This window comes from Mustela nigripes, chromosome 12, assembly GCF_022355385.1.
Source record: "Mustela nigripes isolate SB6536 chromosome 12, MUSNIG.SB6536, whole genome shotgun sequence".
In the NCBI taxonomy this organism is placed as follows: domain Eukaryota; kingdom Metazoa; phylum Chordata; class Mammalia; order Carnivora; family Mustelidae; genus Mustela; species Mustela nigripes.
The window spans coordinates 42,776,278-42,792,702 of NC_081568.1; the positions used below are offsets into that span (position 1 = coordinate 42,776,278).

General features: G+C 49.9%; 1 protein-coding gene across 2 annotated transcripts; it reads right to left on the reverse strand.

Moving 5' to 3' along the window:
• Positions 1–3,377: 3,377 nt before the first annotated feature.
• Positions 3,378–14,588, reverse strand: ATOX1 (antioxidant 1 copper chaperone). 2 transcript variants are annotated; one of them, XM_059417197.1, is made up of 4 exons: positions 14,472–14,588; positions 9,020–9,095; positions 6,153–6,321; positions 3,378–3,499 (listed from the first exon to the last, which is right to left on the reverse strand). In XM_059417197.1, the coding sequence occupies exons 1-3, from the start codon at positions 14,571–14,573 to the stop codon at positions 6,197–6,199; spliced, it is 303 nt and encodes a 100-aa protein (XP_059273180.1). In that variant the 5' UTR covers positions 14,574–14,588; the 3' UTR covers positions 3,378–3,499; positions 6,153–6,196. The 2 variants fall into 2 exon arrangements, with proteins under 2 accessions (XP_059273180.1, XP_059273181.1); XM_059417198.1 differs by lacking the exon at positions 14,472–14,588 and adding an exon at positions 9,413–9,509.
• Positions 14,589–16,425: the final 1,837 nt, after the last annotated feature.

The window sequence follows — 16,425 nt, forward strand, 5'->3', positions numbered from 1 at the left end:
CTGGGCCAAAGAAGAAAGCCAAGTTGATAGAACTATCAGCTGAGCTGCCTCGGTTTGGGTCTGGGTGTGTTGGGTTGGAAGAGTCCAGCCCACTGAGACTCTCCCTTGTGCAGGGCAGGGCCCTTGGGGAACCTGGCCAGTCCCAGAGAGCAGCATAAAACCCTGGAAAGAACACAAATGTCCATCAACAAGTGAATGAATAACCATTCATGGCGTGTGGTAGAGCCAATACCATGGAACACTTACTACTCGATCATAATGAGACATGAGTTGTTGCTACCCATAATTACAGATGAATTTCAAAATAATCATGTTGGGTGGGAAAAAACAGACAAAAAATGAGAATATACTGTATGATTGCACTTATAGAAAAGTCTAGAACATTTAAACGAATTGTGACAGCAGAATGGTAGTTGCTTGGGATGAAAGGAGGGGTGGAAAGGATTACCAAGGGACCCGAGGAAACTTTCTGAGGTGATCTAGTCGCTATCTTGATGGTGGTGATCATTTCATGAATATGTTTGTTTGTGCCTTTAAAAATCATACATTGAAGTAAGTGCAATTTATTGAATGGAAGGAATCATACCGCAGTAAAGCTGTTTAAAAAACTCAGAAAATCTTGAATTTAACAGGTCAAGAAAGAAGGTGACTACTAGCTTCAGCTCATTCAGCACATGGAGGGGCTCCCTCTGGGACCCAGACGGGGTGGTGGGGTGCAGCCTCACTCACGTCCAGCCCCCAGGCTCTACCTCCAGCTCCTTGAGGGACAGACAGCTTCTCTGTAGCTGTGGACTGTCAGCAGTGAGCAAACCAAGGCTCTGGCCACAGGATGGATGGTTGACAGAGGCCAAGTGGCTGGGAGATTTACCCCATCAGTCCCAGAAACAGTGACAATGACAGTTATTGGGAACACCCTAGAGGTCACTCTAGGCTGTTGTACTCATCACCAGGGAACTTTGACAAAAATATAAGCCTCCAGAAAGGATTAGACCAGGCAATCTCTTCCTCTTAAAAGATTCTCACAACAAATATCTACTTTGAACCTACCATGCTCCAGGATCTGTCCTCGTCCACTGTCTCATGGGGACCGGATAGGATGGAATGACATTAGTGTAAGGGCGTGACGGACGATGAATACCCCTCGAATGGTACCTACTACACACCCATCAAATATTCCCTCGGTGCCTGTTCTGTGCTTGGCCTGATGCTGGAGGACAGGAAAGACACGTGGACAAAGAGCTTTGTCCTGCCCCTGAGGCTGGTGGGATCAGTGCTGTGAAGGCCAGAAGAAATAAATTACTTCCAGTTGTGGAGAGGCTTCATGGAAGCTGTGGTATGTAAGGGAGGGAAAGGAATTTGTGCATGGAGACAGGCTGGTGGTGGGGAGGCAGGCGGAGAACATTCCAGTTACAGCGGGCAGCACAGCCAAAAGCACAATACCTGGGGGACAGAGGACTGGCCTGGCCGCAGCTGCGTCAGGCGCTGCAGGAGGCCCTGAGCAGTGCGTGGACACATCAGCTCCCCACTCCCACCCCCGAAGAAGCTCGCCGGCTGAACTCACTTGCTCTGTGGGCAGCCAGCTGCACTACTGGTAGGCGTGGTAGCTTCCCTGGCCCCTCTGGAGCCTCAAAGAACAGAACCCAGGGCCTCAGCTGGAAACTCGGATGGGGGGACTGAGTGTGTGTCTGGGGTGGGGGGACTCCTCCCCGGCACAAGCGGCACCAGTCCCTCAATCCTGGGGCGTCCTCAGTGGGCCAACCAGCCTGAACCAGGAGGCTCTGAAAATGGGAAAACCCTCAGGTTCATCCTCCCAGAACTCACTGGGCTGGTCTTTGTAACAGTCTCCTGATAGCCAAACCCAAAGGACACCGCCATCTGGTGGCCAAGAAAGTCAGATGAGGGTTGGGCCACAAAGGCAGAAATGGTTGAGAGTTAATATTTTCATAAGGGGACTGAAATTATGCTAGCATGCAGCTTAGAGTTGGAACAAAGTCTTGTTTCTGGCCACCAAGCTCCCGGAGGTGCAAGCGTTACCCATGTGCAGTGGAGGAAGCTGCCTCCGGGGAGGTGAGGTGAGGGCTCTAAGGTCACAGCTGGGTCACGGCTGCAGAGCTGGGTGGCATCCAAGCCCAGCAGCTCTGGTCCCCTATCAGTGCCCCATAAGTGGATTAAACGATTCTCAACATGGGGCACCCAAAATCCTTTCAGAAGGCAAAGGGGGGAAAAACTATTTTCATAAGATGCCTTTTCCTTTCACTTATTATCATACAGTGAAATTTTCCAGAATCTAAATGATGTGCAATGGCTTCATCTGGTCCCGTTGGCTAATGGAATGTGTGCTCGTGTATTCTTGCATTTCAAAAATTTAATTTCTAATATTGCATAACCTACATGACCAAAAGCTTTTTGAGATACACAATGATACTTTTTATGAGTATGAAAGTGTCCGAAGACAATAAAAGTTTGAGAACTTCTGGTTTAAAGAAATATACATTTTTCAATAAAATATAAAGCTACACACAGTAAAACATTCCCTTTGTTTTGACAAAATTGAATGAACTCTGTGAGACAATAATTTTTAGGCTGACTGGAATTGTGTCATTTTCTGTAGACCTATAATTAATGAAATACACACAAATGTGTGAAAAAAGTGTTTCCTGTCTTACTGGTTAAGCACAACTTGAAGTGGTTTACACATGTCACCTCATTTACTCCACACGGCCACCATTTATAGGGATGCTATTATCACATTTTATGCCTGTGCACACCAAGAACTCAAGTGGCCCAGCTGGAAGGTACTGGAGCTTGGACTCTGTCTCAGGCAGTCTGTCCTCAAGGCTTTACCCACTATTCTAACTGCTATAAGATTTAACATCCCTTCGGAGCACCTGGGTGGCTCAGGAGTTTAAGCCTCTGCCTTAAGCTCAGGTCATGATCTCCGGGTCCTGGGATCTAGCCCTGCCATCGGGCTCACTGCTTGTTAGGGAGCCTGCTCCCCCCCCCCTTTCTCTGCCTGCCTCTCTGCTTACTTGTGATCTCTCTCTCTCTGTGTCAAATAAATAAATAAAATCTTAAAAAAAAAAAAAAAAGATTTAATATCCCTTCAATGCAATGCACCTGATGATAGAAGTCTTTCAAAATATTGAAAACAAAGGGGATCACCCATCTGTCCCAGTATCTTCACTTAGTAGATGGGAAAGGTGATGTGCAGAGAGAGGGAAGTGACTTTCCCAAGATCCCAGAGCAAAGATTCACCACTGGGCAGGCCTGGTGCTCCCGCTGAGGAGCCCTGAGAACCCCAACCCAAGTAAATGTTGTAATTAACTCCTTCATAGCATGTAAGCAAGTAACATCCAGACATTGCAAGAGACAACGCCTCCAACAAAAGTGGCTCAACTTTATTGCAGGGAAGCTAGAGAGGAGCAGGGCAAGAGAGGGTCGCTGCAAGAACTGCCATCGCTGAGCAGGATTGCCAGGCCCCGGGTCTCAGATCAGCAGCCTGGAAGAGAAGAGAAGTTAAGTGGAATGAAAGCGCCATCTGCTGTGCATGTGCAGGTATTGCAAAAGTGGCAGAGTTTTCACTAAGGGGCGCTTGTAGGAGGTGTCATGGGAAACCCAGATGCTGGAGCAGAACTGGCACCCAGTGTTCTGCCCTGCACTCTACTCCCACCACAGCTGTCATACTCCGGTAGGTTGGAACCCACTAATCTCACTAAAGCCGATCTCTGCCAATGCCTTCTTCTGGGGGACTTCTAGGGCACCCGGGATGGTGTTCCCTGTCCCATTTCAGTTCACACTGGGAAGTCCGTGAACAAAATCACAAGCAAACCAATCTGCTGATGAACAGATAGTCAAGATGACTTTATGACCCAGAAACTCTCTCTGATTCCCACGCCTGGCTTCAAACCCATCACTGGGGAGCGTCTTAAACCAGACGGAGACAAGATGCTGCCGGGATATGTGGGGGAAAGCTCCACAGGTGAGTCTCACCAAGTACTGTGCCTCTGAGTCTGCGGGAGCCTTTCCGTACTACACATGCTTGCCAACATGCTTGCCCAGAAACAATTAGCTGGTATCCAGAATATGCTTCAAAATAATGGGCAGAGATGAAACAGAGCAGATTTATCAGTGGATCTGGGTAATGGGTACACAGGGTTCATTTTACTACTCGCATGTTTAAAACTTCCATAATAAAAAAGCAAAGATAAATTAATTAATTAAAAACTATGATAATTATTCAGCCATAGAAAGGAATAAAAGTGCTGATCCGTGGTAAAGCTTGGATGAATCCTGAAAACATTATGCTAAATGAAATCGTGTGGTTCTCTTGAAATGAACCATCCAGAAGAGGCAAGTCGAGAGGCCAGATGCAGCTTAGTGGCTCCCAGGGGCTGGGAGAAAGGGCAGCAGATAGTGGCTCAGGGTATCTTTCTGGGGTGATAAAGATTTGAAGCCAGAGTTGCATAACATTATGAATGCAATGAATCTACTAAATAATGTTATGTGACTTTCACCTCCATAAATTTAAAAACTACTATGAGAAGGGGCACCTAGGTGGCTCAGTCATTAAGTATCTGCCTTCAGCTCAGGTCATAATCCCGGGATCCTGGGATGGAGCCCTGCAGAGCCCCACATGGGTCTCAGCAGGGAGCCTGCTTCTCCCTCTGCCACTCCCCCTGCTTGTGTTCCCTCTCTCACCGTCTGTCAAATAAATAAATAAAATCTAAAAACAAAAAACAAAAAACAACCTACTATGAGAAGACCCATCAAGTTACCCACAGTTTACAACTGGCAGGTATTACTGTTTTCGCTGAACAAGATTCATAGGCTCAGGCCAGGAGTCTCCAATGCAAGGAGTCTGTGTTGGGGCTCCCCCGTGTGATCTGCCTACTCAGGAAGTTCTGACTCTTCCTTCCCTCCATCCTGTCTCTTAGAGCACTTTCATCAACCGCAATCTTATAACCTGACACAGAGGCCCCGTATGAAACAGGGCGGATGACCAGGGATAAGGCAGAGAAGCCCAGAGCGCCACCCACACTCTCCTGCAGAACCCCTCGGGATGCGGGAACCATTGACCAGCACTGATCCGCAGCATGATGGAAACATTATCTTCTCCTTGAGGGTCGGCCTTCACTTTCAGAAGGATTTCCCAGTAACCCCCATACGGCAGGAAAATAGGATAGAGGTTGTGGCCCCATTCTACAGCTGGAAGAGTCTCCACAATGTAAGAAGAATTCAAAGTCACAGCATGAAATGAGGACATCATTAGTTATCCTGGGCTCATCCCTGACCATGGGCTGTGTCCAGAGACAGAAAAAGCATGAGGAACACAGACGCATCTGACATGACCTGCACGTAACGTCACCACATACATAGGACATGGCCATAGACCACCAGTCCCCTGTAGCTGGCCTCTGCCTGGGGGGGGGCTCTTGTGGGCCCATGCCCAGGGGACAAGTTCACTGGCCAAGACAGAACTCCGATTCAGGACGCCTCTCATCCTGCCTCTGCCACTCTACTGTGTGGGGCTTGGGTCAAGTCCCCTCCCCTCTCTGGGCCTCATGTTTCTCAATGGCACTGAGCGCCGAACCACAGGAGGGATGTGGCCGTCACTGCGATTTGAGCAGGACAAGGGCAGTGACGGCCAGGGAGGGCTGTGCTGTGAAGGATTCTGAAGAGGTGTTAGATCGCTAAATGAGGCCTGTCCTGGTCCCATAGTGAACAGTCCGGCACAGTGCCACACTTGCATGCCTCTGCGCTGTGGACAATTAAAGGGGACGTGTCCTGCAGCTTGGACATGGAGGATTGCTTCTGTACCACTGGGGCTGCGGCCATGCTCAGGAAGCTGACGGCAGTTCCGAGCAGGGAGAGAGGCCAAGTTGAATTAACTTACCTGGTCATTGCACAGAAGCATGAGGTCCGGGGCACAGGTGTCCTCTCGGATGCGACAGTTTATCAAAGGAATGCTTAGTCTCATATACTCTACACTTAAACCCTGATGATCATGGGATGCACTCCCCAAGTCAAGAAAGGGACCCTGGGAGACATATCACAATGCTCTGCATACTCTCAGGGGGCTCCTGAGGACTCCCTGAACGCGAGATTTGCATCAGATAATGAATATGTTGCATGAGGGCTGGGGCCTCACCCACCTGCTCCCTTTGGTCCATCTTGGGCCCAGGGATCCAGGCCCTCGCTACTTGGGGCCGAGGTAGGAAACAGCCTTTCCTGTTTTCTCCAGGGTCTCCAGCAGAATGTCCACGCTGTGGTCAGAGCTGATGCAGACCTTCTTGTTGGGCAGGTCAATGTCAAACTCAACTCCTGCAGGAAAAGGGAAGTGGGGTATGTGGGGAGAAAGCAGAGATCCTCCCAGTCAGAGCCAGAGAGTTCAGGCTCCAGAGTTCGGACTCACAACCACTTTCCCCTTTCCTCCATGCCAGGGATCAGCAAACTCTTCCTATAAAGAACCAGAGTCATGTTTTAGGCATCTGGGGCCACATGGACTCAGCTGCATGGTCTCCTCTCTCTGTGTATTGCTTTTATGCCCCTTTAAAAATGTAAAAACTGTTCTCAGCTGTACAAAACCAGCCTGTGGCTAGATTTGACCTACAGACTATAGTTTGCCAATCCCTGCTCAACACTGGGGCTTCTTTTAAGTTTTCTTTTCTTTTTATTTCAAAAATAATTAATACAGGGGCATCTGGGTGGCTCAGTGGGTTAAAGCCTCTGCCTTTGGCTCGGGTCATGATCCCAGGGTCCTGGGATAGAGCACCGCATAGGGCTCTCTGCTCAGCAGGGAGCCTGCTTCCTCCTCTCTCTCTGCTTGCCTCTCTGCCTCCTTGTGATCTCTCTCTGTGTGTCAAATAAATAAATAAATTCTTTAAAAAAATAATAATTAATACAGACACACCGAATTAAAAAAAAAAAGGAAATATTTCTGAATAAAATCAGAAAGTAGAAGATCTCCAGAAGTCACTAAAACAGCATGTCATCTACCCAGTTCTTCTTCCAGACAGACAAGTAAAAAGTAATTCCCCCGAACGGCGTCATACTACCTACACCGGTCTTGCTATATTTCACTTTCCAGTGTCCAGGGGATCTTGCCATCTCAGTACATACAGACTTACAGCATTCTCTCTTTAACAGCTACACTACATTCCAAAGTGTGGACGCCCCGTACATCCACTTGGTCCCCTGCTGTAATGGTACAGTGAATATACCAGAACATATAGAACTTGTGAAAATATTTCTATACTATGAATTTACAGAATGGAAACTGGTGAGCAATGGACTGGCACATTTTAAATGCTGATATTGTAAAACCACCCTCCTAAAGGGGTGTGCCAACTTCAAGGCACCCTCCCTCCCCCCCAGAGCACTCCAGGGAAATACCTAGAACGTGTCTTGTTGAGACGATGGAATGCAGAGGGAAAGCCCTTACAGGTTCTAGGCCTGGCTTCACCACTGACTTGGATGACTATAGGCGGATCCTGCCCATTCTAGGCCTCAGTTTCCCCATCTGCACGTGACAGAATTGGGGGTGGCCAGCCCCTATGGTCTCTCCAGTTCACATATGCCATTAGCTGGGATTCCTCAGGCCCAGCACTGCTCATCTAAGTCTCCAACTAATCCTACTGACACACCTTAAGAGGCCACCCAAGTGGGGACAGTTGTGAAAGATGGGGAGAAACCGTCCAAGTTCAAAGGGAGATCCACAAACATCAAAGAGCTTTCAAAAGCCCATGGCACAGATTTAGTCATAATGTCTGAATTTGTATCTGACAGAAACTGAGGGAGAAAAAAAACGTATCGTGTCCTCGCCGCATACTGGATTTTTGTGTTTTGGTTCGAAGTATCTCCTTCCTCTTTGGGATATGTATTTTGGTGGCATCATACAGCTGCAAGAAAGTCCGGGATCATCTAACCCAGTGGGTTTCAAACTATGCTCCTTGAGCCCAGATCCCCGGTTGGGTGTCCTCAAGCCATCAAGAGCGAAAGCAGGCTGGCCGTGACCCCTCACTTCATCCAGAACATGCCATGTCATACCTGGAGGGGCTTCTGAGAAGTTTCACAGCAGAAGCTGACGTACGCTGACATGCCTACACGCAGCTAGGGAGACTCCGGCCCCAGGGAGACGAGGCCACAGTCACATGGCAAGTCAGCAGCCAGGATTTTCCTACTGCTTCAGACACTTTCAAATTAAGATTCCAGTTTCCAGGACTAGAAGCCACTACTGACTCACTTTGGGGAAGTCCCTTCCCTCCCAAGCTCTGGTGTCAACACCCCCATTCCACAGATGGAAAGGCCAGCTCAGAGGAATGCTCCGAGTGCTAATGGGATCACATCCACGTGGAAGCCCTTGGAAATCTGGGTATTATCTAGGGCTTTAAATGTGAAAAACCTTCGAAGACTGACTGCCCAGCACTCCCAGAACTCTGATCACAGCTCAGTCATTACCTGGGCCAGACCCCAGCCCTCTTTGGGCCTCAGTTTCCCCAGTTGGGAACTGAGGGCGCTAGATGAGAATAACTGTTTTCTAAATATGTGCGGAAGCAGCACTTTAGGACTTCTGCACACGACTTGAGTCAAAGTTCATATTTTAAAACAACTACAATTTTCTAAACATTAACAGAAAAAAGACACTCCAATATATCGTATCCAAAATTATCACACCGAAGATCACCAACATATTAACTAGCGCTGCCAGGACCGTGTGGCCAAATCCCAGCTCTGCCGCTTACTGATTGTGTGATCTCAGCAAAGTCGCTCAACCTCTCTGAACTTCAGTTCCCCCCGCTTATAATGGAGACAGTCCAAGGAGCCACCTAAATGGCTCTGGTGAGGAATAGATGATGCGGTCCACAGAGCCATCAAGCAGAGTACTGGGCACATGCTAAGTATGTACTTGATACATGTTAGTTTTCCTGTTATTATCAGCTCCAACTCAAGCTTCTCCAGCTCCGTGGCTGCACGCACTGGCCTCTCCCACCTGACCCCTAACAAAGGGCCCCTCACTCACCTCCCAGCTTGTTGAGCACCCGGCTAACCGCATTGGAGCAGCCTTCACAGGTCATGTCCACGGAGAACTCGTGCTTCTGAAACGAACAAAGGGGACCATGAGCCAGTCCTGCGGCACGATCCACCACAGCAGCACACAGGCCCACCCAGGGGCCAAGACAGAGTGCAGCAAGACAGGGCAAGATCTGGCTGTCATCAGACTCACCACTAGCCTGTTTTTGACCCCCACTCTGTTACAAAGTGGAGTTAAGTAAGGGTTTCTCCATCTCATACTTTGTTGTATTGAATGAGATAATCCCCTCGCCGCACACTTAAGGCCTTCAGCAGTGTCTAGCACATGATGAGTAGAGTCACTCGGGAAGCTAGTTTAAAAAAATGCTATTTCTAGTCTTACCTTCAAAATCTTGATTCTTGAGCTACAGGGTGGTCTCAAGACCACTGGTAACTCTGTCATGGGTGGGCCCGTGGACTCTGAGCCATGCTGATCTGGTCTTATTCATGCATCAAAAGATCATCTTCTGCATTAGAACCACCTGGGAAAAACTACAAATTCTCATCAACAAGTGTGGGCTGGGGCATCTGTCATGGCTAATAAGTATCTCTGGTATTCCAATACACGGAGATCACTGCTCTCAAACATGTGCCTCATGGTCGGGGCAGCACCTTGAGTCCTGGGAAAGAAGGGATCTGCCTAGGCTCCCAGTGGGTTGGAGGCTGGGCCAGTAAAGGCACCAGACTCCTCAACTCTTCATCTGGGCTCAACATCCTATAGTCTTCAAGGGCCTAATGGCAAGTGTTGTTCAGTTCACTGCTGCAACCCAAGCCTTGAGCAGCGGCTGGCATACAGTAGGTGCTTACTACATTTTTTTTTTTTTTTTTTTTTTGCGTGAGCAGATGATTGACACAGCTGGCTGAGGAGCTCTGGGTTGTGTCTGGCAGAATATGGCTGAAGGGATGTTATGTGACTTCTGAGGTCAGGTCTTGGGCTTCTTCCTTGCTCTCTCTCTCTGGAGGAGGCTGGCTAAGACATCCTAAAGACCTCAAGCAATCCCATGGAGAGAGGCTCATGGTAAGCCCCTGAGAGGGAGCCATTGTGGAAGCAGATGCTCCTTCACAGCTGGCAGACATCTTCATGTAGCTTCATCAGAGACCCCGTGCCAGGGACACCCCACAGAGCTGCCCCCAGATTCCTGGCTCTCAGAAACTAAGAATTAATAAACGTTTACCTTTCCAACCACTGAGGTTTGGGGGTCATTACTCAGGAGCAATAGATAACAAATTTTGAGAGCTTGGAGCCTGCTAGTAGTCTCCATTAGGTTATTATTAACCTGTTTCACAGCCCTCTTTTCTCTCACTTCAAACCACAATGGCTACATGTTTCATGGAGCATTCCAAAGTGGGTTTTTTGTTTTTTTTTTTTTAAGATTTTACTTATTTATTTGAGAGAAACAGAGACAGACAGAGTGTGTGAGCATGAGTGGGAGAAGGGGCAGAGGGAGAAGGAGAAGCAGACTCCCTACTGGGCAGGGCTTGATTCCAGGACCCTGGGATTATGACCTGAGCCAAAGGCAGATGCTTAACTGTTGAAGCCACCCAGGTGCCCAAGCATTCCAAAATATTCCAAATTTGTTACCTCAACTGGAATTCTGGACATAGCAATGTTTCTTGCTGGAAGACCTCAGGCAAAAATCCCCGTGCTTTAAGAAAAAAAGAAAAAAAAAAATCTTCTGCCCTAAGGGCCCCAGTCACCTTATCTTACCAAAAAGGTATTAGCCGACTCAAGTTCTCTCAACCTCAGTGCACAGAAGTATCCCTTGGGGACTTGAGGACATGGAACTCAGCAAGCAGCTGCCTCTATCAGCTCTGAGGCTCTGGGCTAGGCTGTGGGGCTCTCTCCATTTTTAACCCACTGGGGAGACACAGGGAGGCAAGGCCACACACCTGAGAAACACTGGACTAGTGGCTTCTCAAGCTCTTTCCAAGTCTCAGAACATGTTCGGGTCTGGCTTATTATCATGCTGTCCAGGGGAAACTAAGACCAAGAGCTAAGAGTTTGGTTTTTTCACTATTTTACTAAGGCCAAATCTGCAAAACCTGCCTTAAAGAAAATGGTTAGTTTTTCTTTTCTTCTATGTTAAATACCTCTTATTCCTTTAGTTTATTCTGTGACTACAACAAGGCAGAGGCTTAACCCAGTGAGCCACCCAGGTGCCCCAGTGAGCTGGTTTTATAAAGTTTTATTGGAACACTGCTAAGACCACTGGCTTACTTTCACAATGGAATGGCAGAGCTGAGTAGTTACAAAGGGACTACATGGTTCCTCAAGCCTAAAGCATTTAAAGTATTCACCTTGGGAGCGGCTGGGTGGCTGAAATCCTCCACCTTCGGTTCAGGTCATGATCCCAGGGTCGTGGGATCCAGCCCCACATCGGGATCTCCCTGCTCAGCGGGAAGCCTGCTTCTCCCTCTCCCACCGACCTTGCTTGTGTTCCTGCTCTCCCTGCCTCTCTCTCTCAAATAAAGTAAATAAAATCTTTTAAAAATAAAATAAAAATAAAAAAATTCACCTGGCCCTTTAAGAAAAAGTGGGCTGACTCCTGCTCTATAATAACCAGTAGACAATCCAGATTTGTCAATGGTTTGCACCTGGATGCCCACCCAAAGACTTAAAGGCTTGCAAGACCTACATGAGACCTAAATATTGAGTACTGCTGTGTGCCAAATGCTCTGTACACAGAATCTCAGTTCTCCCTCGGCTTGGAAAGGGAGCTAAAGACCCTGTTTTACTCCAGAGGAAAGTTCCCAGGGGTTTACAGAGCTCCCCACAGTCACGGGTGAGTCTGTGCCGAGGCAGGGATGTGAACCCAGGCCTTCCTGGCTCCAGGGACATTTTGCGAGCGGTGGAGCAACTGACAGCACTGCCAGGGGCCACCCTGTGACCCTCTCAGCAGGAGCTCGGGCAACGGGACACCTCGTGAACAGGCACCGGGACAGGCGCCCGAGAACCTATCCCGACACATCTGTGAAGCCTTCTGCTGCGGCCTAAAGAGCGCAGGTCTCCTTTCATCCTCCACAGTAGAGGTCAGAAGCCAGGAGGCGGCTTCTGGGGGGCAAATGTTCCAATTTAGTGCTCTTCCCCTCGACTCGGGGTTGCTCGAGTCAGTTTGGGGGTGGCGAAAATCTACTTAAGGACAGAGTAATCCATTCTTTACAGAGGATCCCAAGCCAGCCCCCGATCGCCTCAGCCCCTCAGTCAGGCCTGTCACCTGTAAGGTTCTTTAAAGCAATGAAAAAGTTCAGTGAACTGTGCAATTCTTTAACAGAATCTCAGAACTGGAAGGACAGAAATGCAGTGGGATCACCTTGTCCGGCTCCCTCCCAGAGAAGGAAGTCTTTCTCAAATATCCAGGAAATTGAGTCTTTGAATACAAAGTCGATTAGGAGTTTGAATATTTGAATATTTGAATATTTGAATGCGGACTGCAGTACCAGGCATTGTTCTAAACACTCTGCAAACATTACTTTGTTTAATCATCACAAAGTTCCCAAGAGATGGCCATTATTATCCTTTCTTGACTGACAAGGGAGCTGAGATTCAGAGGTTAAGTTACTCCCTTGGGGGTGACACAGGTAGGGAGGGAACCAAGCCGAGACTGAAAATGTCTTCAGAGCCTAAACTTTTAACCACTTGTTAAAAATGCGGTCCTTGTTAAAATGGGGTTAGCACCTGCCCGCCTCTAGTTCCACCCCACTTGTCCTAGGTCGACATCAGAGCTACCGTTTCTTGGGGACGAGCTAGGTCAGTGGCTATGCTACGTATTTTACTGGCGTTTTTCCAGGTAATACTAAGAGTCCTTTGAGGTTAGATTTTACCCCCTCCCCCCATTTTACAGATGAGGAAACAAAGGCACAGAGAAGTAAAGCGGCTTGCCCAAGGTCACCCGGGTGAGAAGCAAGGGCACAGGGCTTTTCAAAGAGGCTTCCGAGATTCCAAATTTTTGTCTGAGTAACTCTCCGGTGACACTCTGACCAGTTTTGACCACAGCCCCTTGACTAATAGCCTCCTTTCTGCAGTTGCTCATCTTGTGATACGGTGCCAAGTGCCCTCTTCATTCTGACCATCTGCTCTGGAGGGTCACTTGTCCAAATCTCCAGAAGTGAACACACAACAGAGTGATCCTGAAGCTGGCCTTTCCCTCACTGCCACCCTCTCCGAAATGCTTGTGACCTCAACTATCCCAGTCACAGGTCGATTAATGCTGTCCTCCTAACATTGCCACAGGCAGCTTGCTCAAGTAGGAGGGCTGATAATGTCAGCTTCTTTGTCCATACTTTGTGCTGTCTGAGGATCTGTCTCAAGGCACCTGGCAAGGCCCAAGAGAAATGACACCTGAGATGTTTGTGACTCGGCCCAGGGGGCCTCTGGGTTACCTGCCAGCTCCAGAAAGCTAGGCTGCTAAGACACAGGGCATCTGAGGGACACCTCTGGGTATCCATGTGAAGCAGAGCCATAAACTAGGCACCTGGGGGAAACTGCTTAACACCACATGACCCCAACCAAGATCTACAGGATGTACTTGGCAACACAGCTTACTCTCAATCCGGTAGAACTACTTTTGTCTGGCATTTATTTCCCAAGTGGTCAGGCCTGAAGAGATGGGAGCCTGAAGATAAGGGGCTTAATTCTGACTCCACCCAACGCCTAAAGGAGACCTCCAGTAAGTTACTGCACTTCTCTTTTTACCTGCCGAAGTCCTTAGTTTCTTACCTACAAAACGAGACCCTGAGCAACCACGTTTGTGCATTAAGACTGAGTGAGTGGCAAAGGCACCTAAGACCTGCTCATTCCTCCCCGAACTCTCTTTGAGCAACTGGCAACTTTTGAGCAAGTCCCTTAGCGTCTCCTAGGTTCATGGGTTCAGGTTCAAAGTGATCGGTGAAAAGTTCAGCGTCGCAATGGGCCAGAGTGGGCAGAGGGAAGGAAGGAAAACCACGTACCTCTGAAAACCTGGACCTCTGTAAACCTGCCACGTCCAGGAGGCAACAGCCACCCGCCCCTCCCCCATTCCCCCTTTCAAGCCATTACCGAAGACAGGGGCAAACTGGGAAGGCGCGGGGTCTAGACGTCCCAGGTCCAGCTCGCCACCCGCTCACTGGGTGATCTCGGCGACTCTGCCCTTCCCTGGGTCTCAGTGTCCCCGTCTATGCAGGGAAGAATTGGGTCTGTCACCCCTGGAGGCCTTGCAGTTCCAATGTCCTGAGGCCTGACTCCTACATTAAAACCCTTTTCGGATCGGATTTTCTGGAGGGTCGCAGAAGCGGGCAGTAGATGGGGAGAGAGTGAGAAGAGAGGCAGGCAAAAGCCCCGGCTCCGCCCGAGCCCTAGAAGAGCGACGTGTGGCCGATCGGCGGCGGCCCGGGTCTGCGCGGGGCGGGAGCGAGGAGGCACTCACCGGCATGGCTGTGGAAGCGGCGGCGGCGGCGGCGGCGGCGGCGGCGGCGGCGGCGGGTGCGGGAGCGTCACTGCTGCCGGCTCCGAGGGCTGGCGCTGCCATGCTTCCGGGGCTGGGCTCCCGGAGGACCCGCCCCTCCCGCCAGGCCCCGCCCCCACCGGCCGGCCGGCAGTTAGGCCCTGCCCCCTGGCCCCGCGCGCGGGGAGCGGCTGGGCAACCGTTGGCCGCCGTGGCGGGCGGGGCCGGAGATTCCCGGGCTCGCGCACCGCCGGGTCGGCCGGCCCCCAACACCAACTGGTCATTTTTAGACCACGTGCTCCGTGTCAGGTGTGTCTTACCGGCTGGGAATACCAGGACCCCGCAGGGAAGACGGCAGACTCCGCCCCTCCCTAAAGGGACCATCACATTTACTCCGGTCAATGAGTCCCCACCCGGAGCCCGCGCGGGGCTGGGTACCCAAGGTGCCCTCGTGAAAAAGACGTCGCCCAGTCGGGAGGCGAGGAAGCAGGCGGTGAAAAGGCAGTGTTAGAAGGGCTGTATCCTGGGAGCGGAGAAAGGATCTCTAACTCAGACTGGGGTGTGTTGGGGGCGGGAGACAGGGTTGCGGAGGAGGCGGCTCCGGGCGGAGGTAATGAGAGTCAAGGGTGGAGAGTACACGTTCCTCGGAAGAAGGAAGAGGAGCTAGTTGGGAAGGACGGAGGCAGAGGGAACAGCAAGTGCACAAGTGGGGAGACAGAGTGGGCTTGAGAGGCAGGCGCAAAGTGAGGTGGAGAAATGAAGAGACAAGGCTATGAGATCCACAGCCATGGGGGAAGACCATGAAGGCAGAGGTGCTCTCAGACACTAACAGAGAAACAGGCCTGCAGTCAGGCCCCATCTCCTTACACGGGAGCATCGGGGCGGTGCGCCCTCCTTGCGAAGTCCAAGGAACCTGCCTGTCAGAGTCAGTAGTTTCAGAGAGCTCGAATCAACAGAACTGCTTGGACAGCTTATTAATAACCCAGCTTTCTAGGCTTTGCCCTTGCTTCACTGCCCCTTACTCTCAAGGTATACTTTTAGTACCCCTCCTCTGCTTGGTTTGGGGAACCACTGGTTGAGGAAAACTGTCGTTTTGATACATGAAAGCTTTTTGAGAAAGTGTGCTCATTATTCATTGTTTCACTTCCAATTCACCCTTTACGTTTGCTCTATGAAAATGGATCTAGACCCTTTTTAATTTTTTAAAAAAGGTTTTTATTTGGCAGAGAGCGTGGACAAGCAGGGGGAGCTGCAGAGAAAGAGAGAAGCAGACTCTGTTGAGTAAGGAGCCTGATGGTGGGGCTCGATCCCAGGACCCTGAAATCATGACCTGGGCCAAAGGCCAAAGCTTAACCAACTGAGCCACCCAGGTGCCCCAATCTGGACCCTTTCAATATTTTCTTTTTCCTTTGCCCACTGGCAGGATGTTGAACCGTGCTTGTCAGTAGAGGTCCTGGAGACACACTGGAGGGGGAAAGGATTTACTTCCTTGTTCTAGTGTGCTCACTCTCCAGGCCCTTGCCATGTGGTCCGTTGCCCCATGCCCATCTTCTGAGGATGGCTTCCTCGGCACCAGGCTCCTGCTGTTCCCAGGGACTGGCAGCACCTACCAGCCAGCAGCTTCCTCCAGCGTCAGCCCTCCCTCGTGTACTTTCATAGCAGACTGACTTCAGTGAAGTGCCTCTGTGAATAGCTTTTTCCAGCACCCTAGAGGGAAATTTTCCAGCCCAGAGGGTGGATTTCTAGCAAGTTCCACAAGCATGGCATCACAGCCACTTCTCTGCCATTCAGTGGGCCACAAGGCCTGGAGCTCAGCCTAGCGTGGGGGTTGGGAAAGTCTTCCTTGGATGCTCTATGGACTATCTTGGCCCTACCAGCAATGGCTCCTCCTGTATCTCTACTGTTTCTATAGTTTTTAGAGCTCTCTTGTTACTAC

Excerpts from the sequence above, each read along its gene's own strand:
- ATOX1 (XM_059417197.1), bottom strand. The coding sequence starts at position 14,573 with ATGGCAGCGCCAGCCCTCGGAGCCGGCAGCAGTGACGCTCCCGCACCC. Across the intron at positions 9,096-14,471 it reads CCGCTTCCACAGCCATGCCG|AAGCACGAGTTCTCCGTGGA; the intron begins GTGAGTGCCTCC and ends TGTTCGTTTCAG. Across the intron at positions 6,322-9,019 it reads GGTGCTCAACAAGCTGGGAG|GAGTTGAGTTTGACATTGAC; the intron begins GTGAGTGAGGGG and ends CTTTTCCTGCAG.